The sequence below is a fragment of the Dipodomys merriami genome, unplaced genomic scaffold (assembly GCF_024711535.1).
Source record: "Dipodomys merriami isolate MVZ:Mamm:240054 unplaced genomic scaffold, mDipMer1.0.p SCAF_49, whole genome shotgun sequence".
In the NCBI taxonomy this organism is placed as follows: domain Eukaryota; kingdom Metazoa; phylum Chordata; class Mammalia; order Rodentia; family Heteromyidae; genus Dipodomys; species Dipodomys merriami.
The window spans coordinates 6,484,816-6,498,468 of record NW_027206057.1 but is presented as its reverse complement, the minus strand read 5'-3'; the positions used below and the strand labels follow the sequence as shown (position 1 = coordinate 6,498,468).

The following is a 13,653-nucleotide window of genomic DNA, read 5'->3' as shown; positions in this document are numbered from 1 at the left end:
AAAAAAGAATAAAAGTGTTTTAAGTATAACCATGTTCAAGTACTTGTAAACAGGATAATTTGAATATTTAATTTTGATAATGAAAAATGTACTTATTTAGCTCTCAGGTAATTGAGTATGATTCTAAACAAAATGTATCTTAGACTTTGTTCATTTCGTAGCTTGACATATTTGCTTTATTTTATAGAATCCCAAACACTCTAGAAGAAGTGAAAAAAAATCCAATCACCATAAAGACTCTTCAGTACACCATCTTCGTTTATCTGCTAATGATGCTGAAGATAGTCTTCGCATGCACAGTACAGTGGTTAATTTGTTAACCTGGATTGTACTGCTCAGCATGCCATCTTTAATTTATTGGTTAAAGAACCTTAGGTGTGTTGTGATTTATAAGTATTATTTACATGATTCAGACAATAAACATTATAAGTAGATACTTGCTAGATTTCTTTTTTGTTGTTGTTGTTGTTGTTGTTTTTATTTTTGGGTCCAGTCATGGGGCCTGAACTCTGGGCCTGGGCGCTGTCCCTCAGCTCTTCAGCTCAAGGCTAGCGCTCTACCACTGAGCCACCTTCCCAGCCCACTTGCTAGATTTCTAATGATCCATGAAAATTACTCAAGAACAGGAAGCTTTATGTTACCTGTGATTTGTTTTCAGTACATTCACATTTCCTCATTCACTAAAAGAATATAAGCTTCCCACTAAATTAGCTCTTTTGGTTTAGCTTGTTTGGGGAATTGGCGGTTGGTCCTGAGTCTTGAACTCAGGGCCTGGATACTATCCCTGAGCTTTTATGCTCAAGGCTAGCACTCTATCACTTGAACCACAGCTCCAGTTGTGGCTTTTGGGTGGTTAATTGGAGATAAGAGTCTTACAGACTTTTCTACCCAAGGTGGCTTCTAACTACCATCCTCAAATCTCAGCCTCCTAAGTAGTTATGTTTGCAGGCATGAGCCACCAGAGCCACCAACACCTGGCTAGAAAAAAATTATTAGCATATATTGAATTTAAAAAACGATGGATTTCATTATGAGATTTTCAGATATAAACATACATCAACCATATTCATTCCTTATTACCCTCTTTTGCCCTGCTCCCCCCCCCAACACACACAATGGTCCTTTCTTTTTCTCAAATAATCTCCTTTTTCCATTCTTTTGTTTTTGTTGCTTAATCCAGATTCTACATTTAAGAAAAACAGTCTTTCTGCTTCCAGTTTATCTGACTTAATATGATGATGTCCCATTCTATCCATTTTCCCTCAAATGCTATCACCTTATTCTTTTTGACTGAAAAGTTCTCCATTCTGTAAATATACCACAGATTCCTATGTACTACTTCAGTCTAAGTCTAGGTTATTTATACTCTCTTGATTCACTTTTTCTAGGTTATGTATGTCTAGATATTTATCTCTTCTTTTAGGTCTTTCAATATATTTGAATTTAAATTTTCAGAATGCTCCCCGTGGTCCTCTGAATGTCATTGGGATCAGTTGTAATATCCCCTTATTTGGCTCAAATTTGGGTCTTCTCACTCTTGATTACTTTGCTTGTCAAAACAAAGAATGCTTTGTTTTGTTCATTTTTATGTATTTTTCTTTTTTAATTTAATTTAATTTTATTGTAAAGGTGATGTACAGAGTGGTTACAGTTACATAAGTAAAGTAGTGAGTACATTTATTGTTGAACAGTGGTACCCCCTCCTTTGGCTTTCTCCCCTTTCCCTCCCCGCCAAGTTGTTAAGTTCATTTCCAACAGTGTCTTGTGAGTATCACTATTGCACTGGTTTACCCTTTGTCCTTTTTCTCACCGTTTTGTTATTCCTCTTCCCTTCCCCAAATCAGATAAAAATATATACAAAACACAGGGTGCCAAAATCAAAAACAGTGACAGCTGGGGATAAACCAAAGCGGGGAAAGAATGAAAAAAGAAATAACTTCACACAATACATTAAAAAACAAACCTCTTGTTTTCATTTCTTGGTGTTCATTTTGATTAGCTTCATTTTATATGGTCATAGGTACATAGCTATTGAGCTATTGTGATCCTCTGCTAGGACTATCCTAGACATACATTGATCATTACAAATGAGGAAAAACATGGAACCTGTTTCTTTGAGTCTGGCTTACTTCACTTAATATGATTTTTTTCCAAGTCTTTCCATTTCCTTACAATGAGAGGATGTCATTCTTTCTGATGGAAGCATAGAATTCCACTGTATATATACCACATTTTCTTAATACATTGTCTATTGAGAGGAATCTGTATTGGTTCCATGTCTTAGCTATGGTATAATGCTGCAATGGACATAGTTGTGCTGGTAGCTTTAGTGTGGCCTTGTTTGTGATCATTTTGTATTGTTCTTTTACTCCCATCCTCTTAACTTTACTTTCTTTCTACTCAAAATTTGAGTTTGGCTTGATCTTGTTTTTCTGAAGTCGTCGGGTTAATCAATGGGTGTTTTGAGATCTCTTGTAGTCGATCATAGCTATAGACTTCCCTTTTACAACTGCCTCTGTTGTGTGTATTCTAGATTGTTGTATTTTCGTGTCAAATTCTAGCATTTTTATTTTATTTTTTCCCAGTATCAGGGCTTGAACTCAGGACATGTACTCACTTGGTTTGCTGCTGGTTTTGTACCATGTGAGCCTTATTTCCAGCCCATAATTCTAGGAATTTTTTAATACCCCTCTACAATTTCTTCAATGATCAATTAATCATTCAAAAGTATATTATTCAGGTTGAGTGCTGGTGGCTCATGCCTGTAATGCTAGCCTCAGAAGGCTGAGAGCTGACTGAAGATTACAGTTCAAAGCTAGTCTGGGCTGGAAAGTCTGTGGGACTCTTATCTCCAATTAATCACAGAAATTGCCTAGAGCAAAAGGAGCTCAGGGAAATGTTCAACTCAAGTTTAAACTCCAGGACCAGGGAAAAAAAATCTAGAAGTGGAGCTGGGGCACAAGTGGTAAGAGTGCTAGCCTTCAACAGGCCCTGAGTTCAAGACACACACACACACACACACACACACACACACACACACACACACACACACACACACACACACACACACACACACACACACACACTATGTTTTTTGGTGTGATTTCTAAGTTTATTCCTTTATTATCTGATTAGATGGTTTTAAGTCTTAAGAATTCTTTCTCTAAGAATTCTTTCTCTTTCTTTTTTTTTTTTTTTGGTAATACTTCCTTTATGTCCTTATATGTCCTATAATTTAGAGAAAGTTTTGTGGGAAGCTGAGAATAATACATGTCTGCAGCTTATGTTTATATCTATGAAGGAAGTATTACCAAACTAAGTATACTTTCTAATATTCTTTAGTGGTTTCTGAATATAATCCTTCATATAAAACTTGAGTACAGGATGATCTAATGAATTGTTCATAGCTCTCTTGTATCCATATTGTTAATGGGAGTATGTGGGAAAATTATTGAATTTGATTGACTGTGATCATTTAAAATGCATAGTTCTGCCTTGTTGATTTATGTGTATTTTTCCTTTTTATTTCAGATATTATTTTAAACTTAGCCCTGATCCATGTAAACCTTTGGCATTTATCCTTATTCCAACTATGGCGATTCTTGGGAATACTTACACAGTTTCAATAAAGTCAAGGTATAATAGTTTGCTCTTTCCTTTTCTTACATTTGCTTCTATCACTGTTTTGTTTCTGAAACATACTTTATTTGCATTTAAATTGGCCATTTCTAAAAGTAATGTCACGTGACTTACATGCAAATATACTATGCTTTTTTTCTGGGATGGTTTTTTGTTTGTTTTTGTTTTTTGGACAGTACTGGGTTTGTACTTGCTAGGTAAGCACTCTGTCAGTTGAACCCTTTTCAGCTCAAGCCCAGTGCTCTACCACTTGAGCCACAGCACCACTTCCGGTTTTCTGGTGGTTAATTGAAGATAAGAGTGTCATGGACTTTCCTGCCCAGGCTGGCTTTGAACTCAAAGCTCAGCCTCCTGAGTAGGTAGGATTGCAGGTGTGAGCCACCAGCACTTCCTTGTTATGACTTTTAAATGATGTGATTTTAGATTCTAGCTGTTAGCCTAGATATTTAGGAGGCTGAGAAGGAGGCCAACTTCGTCAGAAAAATCTGCAAGACTCCAACTCCAATTAATCAGCATAATGCTGGCCAAGAAGCTTGGGGAAGGGGGGGTGTAGATTGAGTGACAGTTGCTTATGGGCCTTAAATTAAAACATTACCAGCACAGGGCTGGCAAGGGGGATGCATAAAATAATGATTCCAACTAGTCTGAGGCTTGCCCAGACAAAAAGTTAGCAAGACCCCATCTTAACCAATAAGCTGATGTGGTGATCTATGTCATCTCAGCTACAGAGAAGGTATAAATAGGATTGCAGTATAGTACAGTCCTAGGAACAATGTAAGACCTGATTGGAAAAATAACAGAATAGCTAGGGACTTGGCTTACGCAGTAGAATGCCTGACTAGCAAGAAAGAGGCCCTGGGTTAAAACCCCAGTAAGAAGAGGGGGGAAAAAAAGAATAAAAAGAGATATAGGTAAAATAAGACTGGTCTTAATTTAGTAATTTTTGAAGCTGAATAATTGGTACTTGAGGGTATTAGTCTACTTTTGTAAATGTTTGAGAAACTCCCTAATATGTTTACTGATTATTTGCTCTAGAGCCTTTTTGGATTGATTCTTGAAAATACTTGTAACCATTCTAGAATTAAAGAGACCTGAGGTTTAAGTCTTGGCCTTGTCATTTAATAGCTATCTGTTATCAGGCAGTTTTTTAATGTCCAGTGTCTCTATTTTCAGTGTAAAACAGTGCCAGGTTTTGTTTAAAGTAGTTTTCCTTCTTTCTTTCTTTTTTGTTTGTTTGTTTGTTTGTGCCAGTCCTAGACTTGAACTTAGGGCCTGCATGCTGTCCCTGAGGTTTTTTGCTCAACGCTTGTACTCTCCCACTTGAGCCACAGCTCTAATTCTGTTTTGTTTTTAGGCTAATTTTAAAACATGATCCTCAGATCTCAGCTTCCTGAGTAGCTAGGATTATAGGCTTGAACCACTAGCACACTGCCTAAAGTAGTCTTCTTTAAATAAAAATGTGTCTTAACTTACTAAATTTAGGAAGTTTTTTGTTTGGTTGGTTTAATAAGTCAGATTAAAATAAACATTTCTGTAGCTATGTCTTAGCAAACATTCGTTTGTGTTAGGATAAATTTTTAGGTTGAATTGTAGATTGAAAGTCCAAGTATTATTTTTCGATTAGTAAACTTGAAAGAACAAATTATATAGCTGTCTTGTAGATAGAAATGTTTTCCCCTTTTCTAAACAAATACATCTTCTTTTTCATTGTATAACAGTTCCTTTCAAATCAACTAGAATCAGGCTAGAATCTTTACAAAAATCATATAATTTATTGACATGTCTCATATTAGCTCACAATCGAGTTTCCATAATAATTGTATATTTCTTTATCTCTTCACAGTAAATTGTTGAAGACTGCCTCCCAGTTCCCACTTCCTCTGGCTGTTGGGGTGATTGCTTTTGGCTCAGCACACTTATACAGGGTTCCATGCTTTGTCTTCATTCCTCTTTTACTGCATGCATTATGCAACTTTATGTAAGGTTGAACTTAAGGAATGACAAAGATGATTTATGCTTTTAGGCCAGTAAATTACAGATCCACCAACGTGGACAGCAAGGTCCTTTGGAGAAGACAAGTCTATTTTTACAAGTACTGAAAATAGGAAATTAGTTTTGTAATGCTACAGGAAAGTAGCTGAAGCATGGTTTTGTTTTGTTCTATACTAGTCAATTTTGAAAAAAAAATTGGTGAACAAATATGGTGGCCACTGTCCTTGAGGACTCCTGTGCATATCAAGTAGTCTGATTCATGCGCCAGGGATCTCCTGGAGACTTGGTAGACACAGCATTATTTGTTATCTTATGCAAAGCATTTTTGTTTGATCCAATTTTCTCCTGAAAAATTGATTGTTTTACATTTCTTATTTTCCAGAAAAACAAGTCTTAAAAAGATTGATGGAATTCAACACTGTTTGGTTTCTCAAAAGTGAAATAGCCATAAGCAGCCTTTGGTCAGGTTTTGGCAGCCATGATGAACAGTGGTAGATCTTATTCTATGGAAATAGAGCCTTGAATTATAAGGAGAAATCTTACTAGTAAGATTTCTGGGAAGGTGGCTCAGTGGTAGAGCGCTTGCCTTGCATGCATGAGGCCCTGGGTTTGATTCCCTAGCACCACATAAGCAAAAAGAAAAAAAGCCGGAAGTGGTGCTGTGGCTCAAGTCGTAGAGCGCTAGCCTTGAACTGAAGAGCTGAGGGACAGCGCCCAGGCCCAGAGTTCAGGCCCCACGACCAGACCCTCCCCCCCCAAAAAAAGGTTAATGGGTGGAAACTTGATTGACACTGAAAACAATGAAATATACTTTCCAATTTCAAACATTAATTCTATTATGTGTTCTTAGAAAATATCTGGAGACTATTAAAGAGATCTATTGTTAATTTTAAGGAATAAACAATCTCACAAGTACTTACTGGCATTAGGGCAATTCATTTGTTCACTTCCTGCCATGTGATTTAACATATTGCCCCATGGTTGCCAAAAGTGCCTCAGGTGATGATAGATTGTTTAAATATGGGAATTCCAGTGGTTGGAAAAACTTACACATTTGTGCCATTTTTATCTATATAAAAATCAACATAATCAAGTGTGCTGTCACACATAATGTATAAAACTATACTAATAGTAGGACACCAACAGGAAACAACTCTTATCCCATAAATATAAACAATACACCTGAATTAATTGGGCACTTCAGTCTTTGTTTGTTTTTTAGTTTAATGCTAGGTTGTTTTTGTTTTTGTTTTGTGTGTGTGTGCTGGTCCTGGGGCTTGAACTCAGGGCTTGAGCAATGTCCCTGCGCTTGTTGCACCAGGCTAGTCCTTTACCCCTTGAGCCACAGCTCAAAGCTTGAGCCACAGCTCAAAAGCTTCCAGCTTTGCATGGACTTCCCTGCCTGGACTGAACCATGATCCTAACATCTCAGCACCCAGTGTTCAGTCTTAGGTTTAACAGTGAGATCTTAATTTACCCAGGTGACTTATAAGATTATTGTTTAATAGTAAGTTTCTATTTTATTTCAATTTCAGTTCATTCTTAGCTACAGAAGATTAGGAAGAAGGTAATGGAGCTTAGTAGAAGAGTACAATACTCTGCCTTCAGCTAGTTTATAGAACCCTTCATTTAGAGGCTCAAGTAAAGTTCTTATGTTTCGGTGATTCCTTAGTTGCTTGTGTGTCCTTATTATGCCCAGGGGGGTATTTCATGTGTCTCTGGATTCCACCACAGCCTCTCACCTACGTACTGCCTAATAGAGAGTTAGTCCTACTGTACTCACTTGAAGAATTACCTAACTTTCCTTCTTAGCTTCTCCTCAGGTCCTTGCTGTTCCAGCATTAGCTGAGGAAAGTCACCAGTAAAGTTTGTATGAATCCATTGTCATATTTTCCAGTTTTTTTGCTTTATTCTTCAGTGTTCCTATTTTCACATATCTTCATACTAGACTTGGCAGACATTCCAGGCTCTTTTTTTATTCTAGAACAGCAGCACAAGAAATAAGCCACACAATACTGTGTGTTCAGTATCTGAGAGGAAAGAGGATTTATTAAGATTATACACTTGTCTCATGGCATAACTAGGGACACATGATTATTATTTGATTTTATATGTATATGTGTGTATATTTACATATTATACATACATACATATATATGCAATCTTTCATCTTACCACTGATATTATACTGCTGTCTCAATTTATAAATTAAATGTTGAGTTAATTTTTTCTGATTTTGACCTTAGGTCCATATATGGAAAGAACTTGAAAATCACTAATCTATCAGCAGTCATTATTATTACATTTGTGAGACCTAAAGTCTCCTTGTTTAGTCTGTATTGGTCATGAATAAAATAACAAGCTTGATTTTTTTTCATGGGTGGTATAGTTGCTTCTAAAGCAGCAGACTAGCACACTAATTCTTACTAAAGTTTTTTTGTGTGTGAGAACTTAACCACCATAATATTTCATCCTAAGGACTAAAAAGCAGATTTTAATTAAACATTTCATAAACAATAGTGGGTTGTGTTTTTAGCCATTTAATATATACATGCACAACACACATATACATGGATATATACACATCTATAATACATATGTTTGTACACATCTATATTGACATTCTGACAGGATCTTCAACAAGCATTTCAAATATAAATGACTAGTAGGAGTAAGGAAGGCTGTTACTGAAGATTAACAAAATTGACAATTCTTTCACTTAAGAAAAGGAAATGCTTTCTGAGCATGGGCACTCCTGTAAATCCCCTACTTGGGAAGTGGAGGAAGGCTAGACTGGGCAAGAACATGAGAGCCTATCTGAAAAATAAGCTGAAAGCGGAAGGAGTGGGACCATATTTCAAGTGGTAGAATACTTGCCTAGCAAGCACAAGGCCCTGGCTTCAGTTCCCACTATCTCCAAAAGAAAAGAACTTTCACCTGAAAATGAGTTACTTTCTATTATGCATGTGACTTATTTAATGGTAGAAAAGCAGCAAAACCCTAATTATGTTTTTAAAAGTGAATTGGCAGTTAGGTATTACCTAATTTTTAATTCAGCAAATTTCTGAATTCTAGGGGCTGGGAAGGTGGCTCAGTGGTAGAGTGTTTGCCTCACATGCATGAGGCCCTGGGTTCGATTCCTCAGCACCACATAAGCAGAAAAAAAGCCGGAAATGGTGCTGTGGTAGAGTGCTCACCTTGAGCTGAAGAGCTGAGGGACAGTTCCCAAAGCCCAGAGTTCAGGCCCCATGACCGACAAAAAAAAAAAAAATCTGCATTCTATTAGGACCTGGTTTTTAGGAATTGTTGAAATCTTCAATAAACTTTGTGCTTGTAGAGTAACTTCTGTGTTGATAACTACACAGATACAGGATAAACAGAAAACAGTGAATATTGTCAGTATTTCTAATGCCCCCTCTATAGTTACTATGGCTATAATTTAGAACTGATAATTTGATTAAAAATACATTAGTATGTGCAGGTGGTATGTGTATATGTCTGTAGGTATGTATGTGTATGTGTGTTTTGGGAATTGACTCCGGGACCTAATGCTTGCTGGACAAATGCCCTGCCCCTTGAGTTTACCTACCAGCCCTTTTGTTTTTGAGATAAATTCTCACTAACTTTGCCCAAGCTAGTCTGGAACTAGCAATCCTCCTGACTCAGCCTTTCAAGTAGCTTAGATTATAGGCAGATACTGCTGTACTTTTCGTTCCTGAAAGCTCTTGGAACAATAAGGCAAACACAAATACTCTGAGGTAAAGTAAGGCAATTGATTCCAGAATCCCCAGGAATATCAGTTGTTTATCTATTCATCTTAGGCATTCATGTAATGTCTTGCATTATTGTTTATTCAGTGCAAAATTTTTGAGGGTTGCACCTGAAATTTTAGGAATAAGTTTTTAAATCACTTAGGAAAAAGTCCAGAAATTCATAGGGACTTTCTGTGACTAGGCATTTGTTGATTATTTTTCATCACTCTTTGCTTTCTCTATGTGGGATTTTTGAAGTTATGTATCATAGGAAGCAAAATACCTTGTTGTGAAGTTTATTAAGAGGGAAATCAATTTGTACAGCTTGAAACTCATCATCATAAAGGAAGCAATAAAAGTGTCTTTATATTGGGAAATTAGATTGCCAGGAATGCTTCCAAGTAATTATTAGTACAGAAGATGCCTTTACAAATTGGAAAATATTTGGAAACGGAAGTATTATCCCAGTCTTTTTTGAGGAAACATTTTAAGTAAACTTACTTATGTACATTATTCATGCATTCTTTAACAAGTTTTAGTGCCTAAGGAAATAAGAATGCTCTGAACCTATTCACATTCTTGACTTTTTATAACAACAATAGGAAAGAAAGGTCAGATAGGCAGACCAATCCAATGTATGCTGGAAATACTTTTACTTTTTAAAGTAAATGATATGGTAAGTAAAGATTGAACCATACAAATTTTGAGAACACAATACATTTGGGAATTGAGCAGACAAGTTGTCATTCCATTAATAGGATAAATCTAACAATCCATCAGAACTGGCAATCCTCACAAATTAGATGAAATTCTAAGCTATGTGATTAGGTTATTTGTGATTAATAATCTTAAATCAAGTACAGTATTTCCTGAAAGTGTTTGGCACATTTTGCTGTTGAAACCAGTTAATTTCTGATGACTTTGTATAGGACTTGACATATGAATCAGTATCATTGTGTAATCATTCTGTTCACTAAATGACTTAACATTTATGAAAAACTGTTAGTGTGTCTTGATTAGTATAATTTGTATATGTATTTGTATTTGAATTCTAATCTTAGCGTCCAAAGTAGCTGTTTTTGTAAAATTCGTATGCTATCTTTTAATGTTACTTTGATTTTTAGTATTTATATATTAGTACATTACTAGTAAAAAAAAGTTTATAAACAAAACATATAGCTATTACCTGTTCAAAGGCCTAAATGATAGCCAAATTTTGTATTTCATGATGTATTTGTTGCATTTCATATGGGAGTTTTTACATCCCTTTTCTAGGAAAAAAAAATTTGTGCTCTTTTCAGTATAAGACTCTGCATTGGAAACACACAACTATTCATATGGTTAGCAAAACATACTTTGCCACCAAAGCTAAATGAAATTGTAAAATACCTCTGGATATTTGTGCCAATGAATTTTTCTTAGTGTATTGGGATTAAAACAAAAATCATCTTCAGTATTTTTCATCTAGAACTTATAATAAATATGTATATCATGAAACTTATATTCTGTATTTTCTTTGAAAATATTCAGAATTACAGCACAGTATGTTGTGTTTGGTCTGATTTCTTGAATGTTTCCAGATGTCATTGGATAAAAATTAGTTCAGTCAGTAATGGTCTTTCCAGTTAATTAAAGTTACCATTTCAGATAATGTTGCTTTGTATTTGTGATGTGAAAAATTAGTTTTGTTGAACAGGCCATTTTTGGTACAGGTGTCTCAGTAATGTAAGTGATACTTTACTTTGGACTTTTTTTTAACTTTGGACTTTTTAAAATATATATATTTCTGTTCAGTCTCTAGTCACTTTTCACAGGGGGAAATTAACTACAACCTAATATAGTACATTTTAGAACTAATGTGTATCTTATAAGAAAATACTAAGAAGTAATCAAGATGTTAAAGTCCTAACATTAGTACAGTATTACACTCATGGGAGAAAAGTAGTATGTAATAGATTCAGAAATCTTTTTATCCATTCAAACTGCTTAAAATTCCTCCAGAAAGAAATCTTAATCTAATTATTGGTTTTTCTCATTGTTTATTTACTCTTCTCTGCCCAGTAATGTTTGATAGGTCTTTGTATGAGCAGTATTCAAAGTTAAGGGTTAACCCAAAAAGCCAAATATTGAACTATTGATTTAGTGACAGTTTATCAAATCATCTGATGGACATTATAGGTAATAATAGTAAAAAAAATTTTTTAAGATGATGTACCAGAGCTGTCCTTAGGAATGAGTTTGTCCTCTGTGCTGAATAATTTTAGCCTAAGTAGGAGATGCCCATATTTAATATAATCTTTCTTTCTCCATTGTTGGACTACTGGTAAAAGTAAGCCTTTTCTTCCCATTGGGTGGATGTGGGAGGGACTCAAGCCATGGGGTGGGGAATGTATAAGTTAGGAAGATGTACTGTGCATTTACGTTATTTTAAAAAATAGGAATTAAAAAATCTATTGCTTTGAAGTGATTCTTCAATTTAGGAATAACAGTAGATGTAGCAACATCTTCATGAGAAACCAGACCAAAACTGAATACATACTGCCACTGTGACCTTGAACTTAAACTCATTTGGGATAAAACAGATGGTGCCTTAAAATGATAAAGGGATGCCCTGCAGTTTTATAACTATATATTTGATTATGAGTGGCCTTCTCAAATTGATCTGAAGTCGTTCTCTTTGAGGTTGGTGAAATAAGGATTTACAACACAAGCCAACCAGCCTTTCGTATTTGCAGATTTCCTGCTTTGGAGGCCTCCCTGAATTTCCAGAGATCTTTCAAGCTGAGCTTCACTTAGGCGACATAGATACACGCAAATAAGTTTTGTTCAGGTTTCTAGAGAGAAAAGTTGTTTTAAGAGAGGGTCATAAAAAGGGGGGGAAAAAAGAGGGTCATGGCACTTCTGTTCTAAAGGTACTGCACATTGGAAAACCAATCTTTAAAATATTTTTTTCTTTCTAATGAGTAATCTGTTCAAAATGTGACATCTTTGACTTGTGCTCATTTTTCCTCAGTTTATCGAAGCTTGCATTTGTGTATATCAAATAATGACCTTTGTAGAAATTAAACTCAAGACTCATGTAATATATTTTTAGCATTTTTCCCCTGGTTTATTCCCATTTCTTTTTCTTTCTTAACTATTATTTTTAAATTGGTTCTGCTTTTTTAATGTAAAATGTTTCATTTTTACTGTGCTTATTTTAACTGTGTAACTTTTATAAAAATTCAAATATTCCACCTACAGGGCAATCAAGTTCTATGGTAAAAAATGACCACATTCTGTGTACCCAAAGTGTACTCTTTTTTTCCTCTTATTTTACTTCCACTACCTCCCCTCAACAGCAAAAATAACATGTTAAAGCCTGGTCAAATTGACAAGAAAGTGGCTTGGGCAAGGGTATACACTAGAATAAAACGTAGCTATCCACTGTATCAATTTTCTTACTGTATTTTAAAACTAAGTTACACTGGATAAACTGTCAGTGCTGACATAAACTCAGCATATAATTATTTGCAAAATAATTTATTCTTATCCAGAAAATACAGTGCTTAGTGACCATTCCTAACAGTAAGATGCTTACTACTTTGCAGATCTTTCCATTAAAGCATGCATGATCTCCAGTGCTTTTTACAATGTATGGTGGACTAATACACTGATGTGTCATTTTGTGTGTATTTTTGGTATGGTATAATTAACATTGTTACATTTGACTGGTTGTAATTCAGAAAAAGTGCTACTTACTGTACTTAATTAGTAGTGTTGTGACTATTTTTACCTGTTTCAGCATTATGATGTAGGTTTAATAGATGAATATTTGCCTTCAGTCTCCGCTCAGGTATTTATGTGTAGCAGTTTTTGGTGCTTTGTTGTTGTTTTTTAATTTGTCATAATTGGGTGTTCTGAATGTCCAAAAAATAAACTTGGTGAATAAGCACATGTGATACAGAGTGCTTCCCAGTCTGTATATTCTCTGTGATACGGTCTCCAAAACAAAACAAACAAACCCTTTAAGGTATCTTTCTCTTTGTCATAGGGCTTGAACTTGCCTGAGCACTGCCCCTGAGCTCTTTTTGCTCAAGGCTATCACTCTACCACTTTGAGCTTCAAGTTTTCAGGTGGTTAGTTGGAGGTAAGAGTCTCAGAAATTTTCCTGCCTGGGTTGGTCTAGACTAGCATTTCAGAAAACAGATGACTATAAAACACAAGACATAATATATCATAGGTGAAAGTTGGAAGCAAGATGAAATCTGGATTTTCTAACTCTGTTTTC

At 35.3% G+C, this 13,653-nt stretch overlaps 1 protein-coding gene across 1 annotated transcript in view; it reads left to right on the top strand.

Moving 5' to 3' along the window:
• Pgap1 (post-GPI attachment to proteins inositol deacylase 1) overlaps positions 1 to 13,317 on the top strand; it is an 87,962-nt gene extending 74,645 nt beyond the window's left edge. The window contains exons 25-27 of the mRNA XM_069995711.1: positions 188 to 375; positions 3,532 to 3,636; positions 5,483 to 13,317. Coding sequence (XP_069851812.1) covers positions 188 to 375; positions 3,532 to 3,636; positions 5,483 to 5,621 — 432 coding nt within the window. The 3' untranslated portion in view covers positions 5,622 to 13,317. The remainder of the gene's footprint in view (positions 1 to 187; positions 376 to 3,531; positions 3,637 to 5,482) is intronic.
• Positions 13,318 to 13,653: the final 336 nt, after the last annotated feature.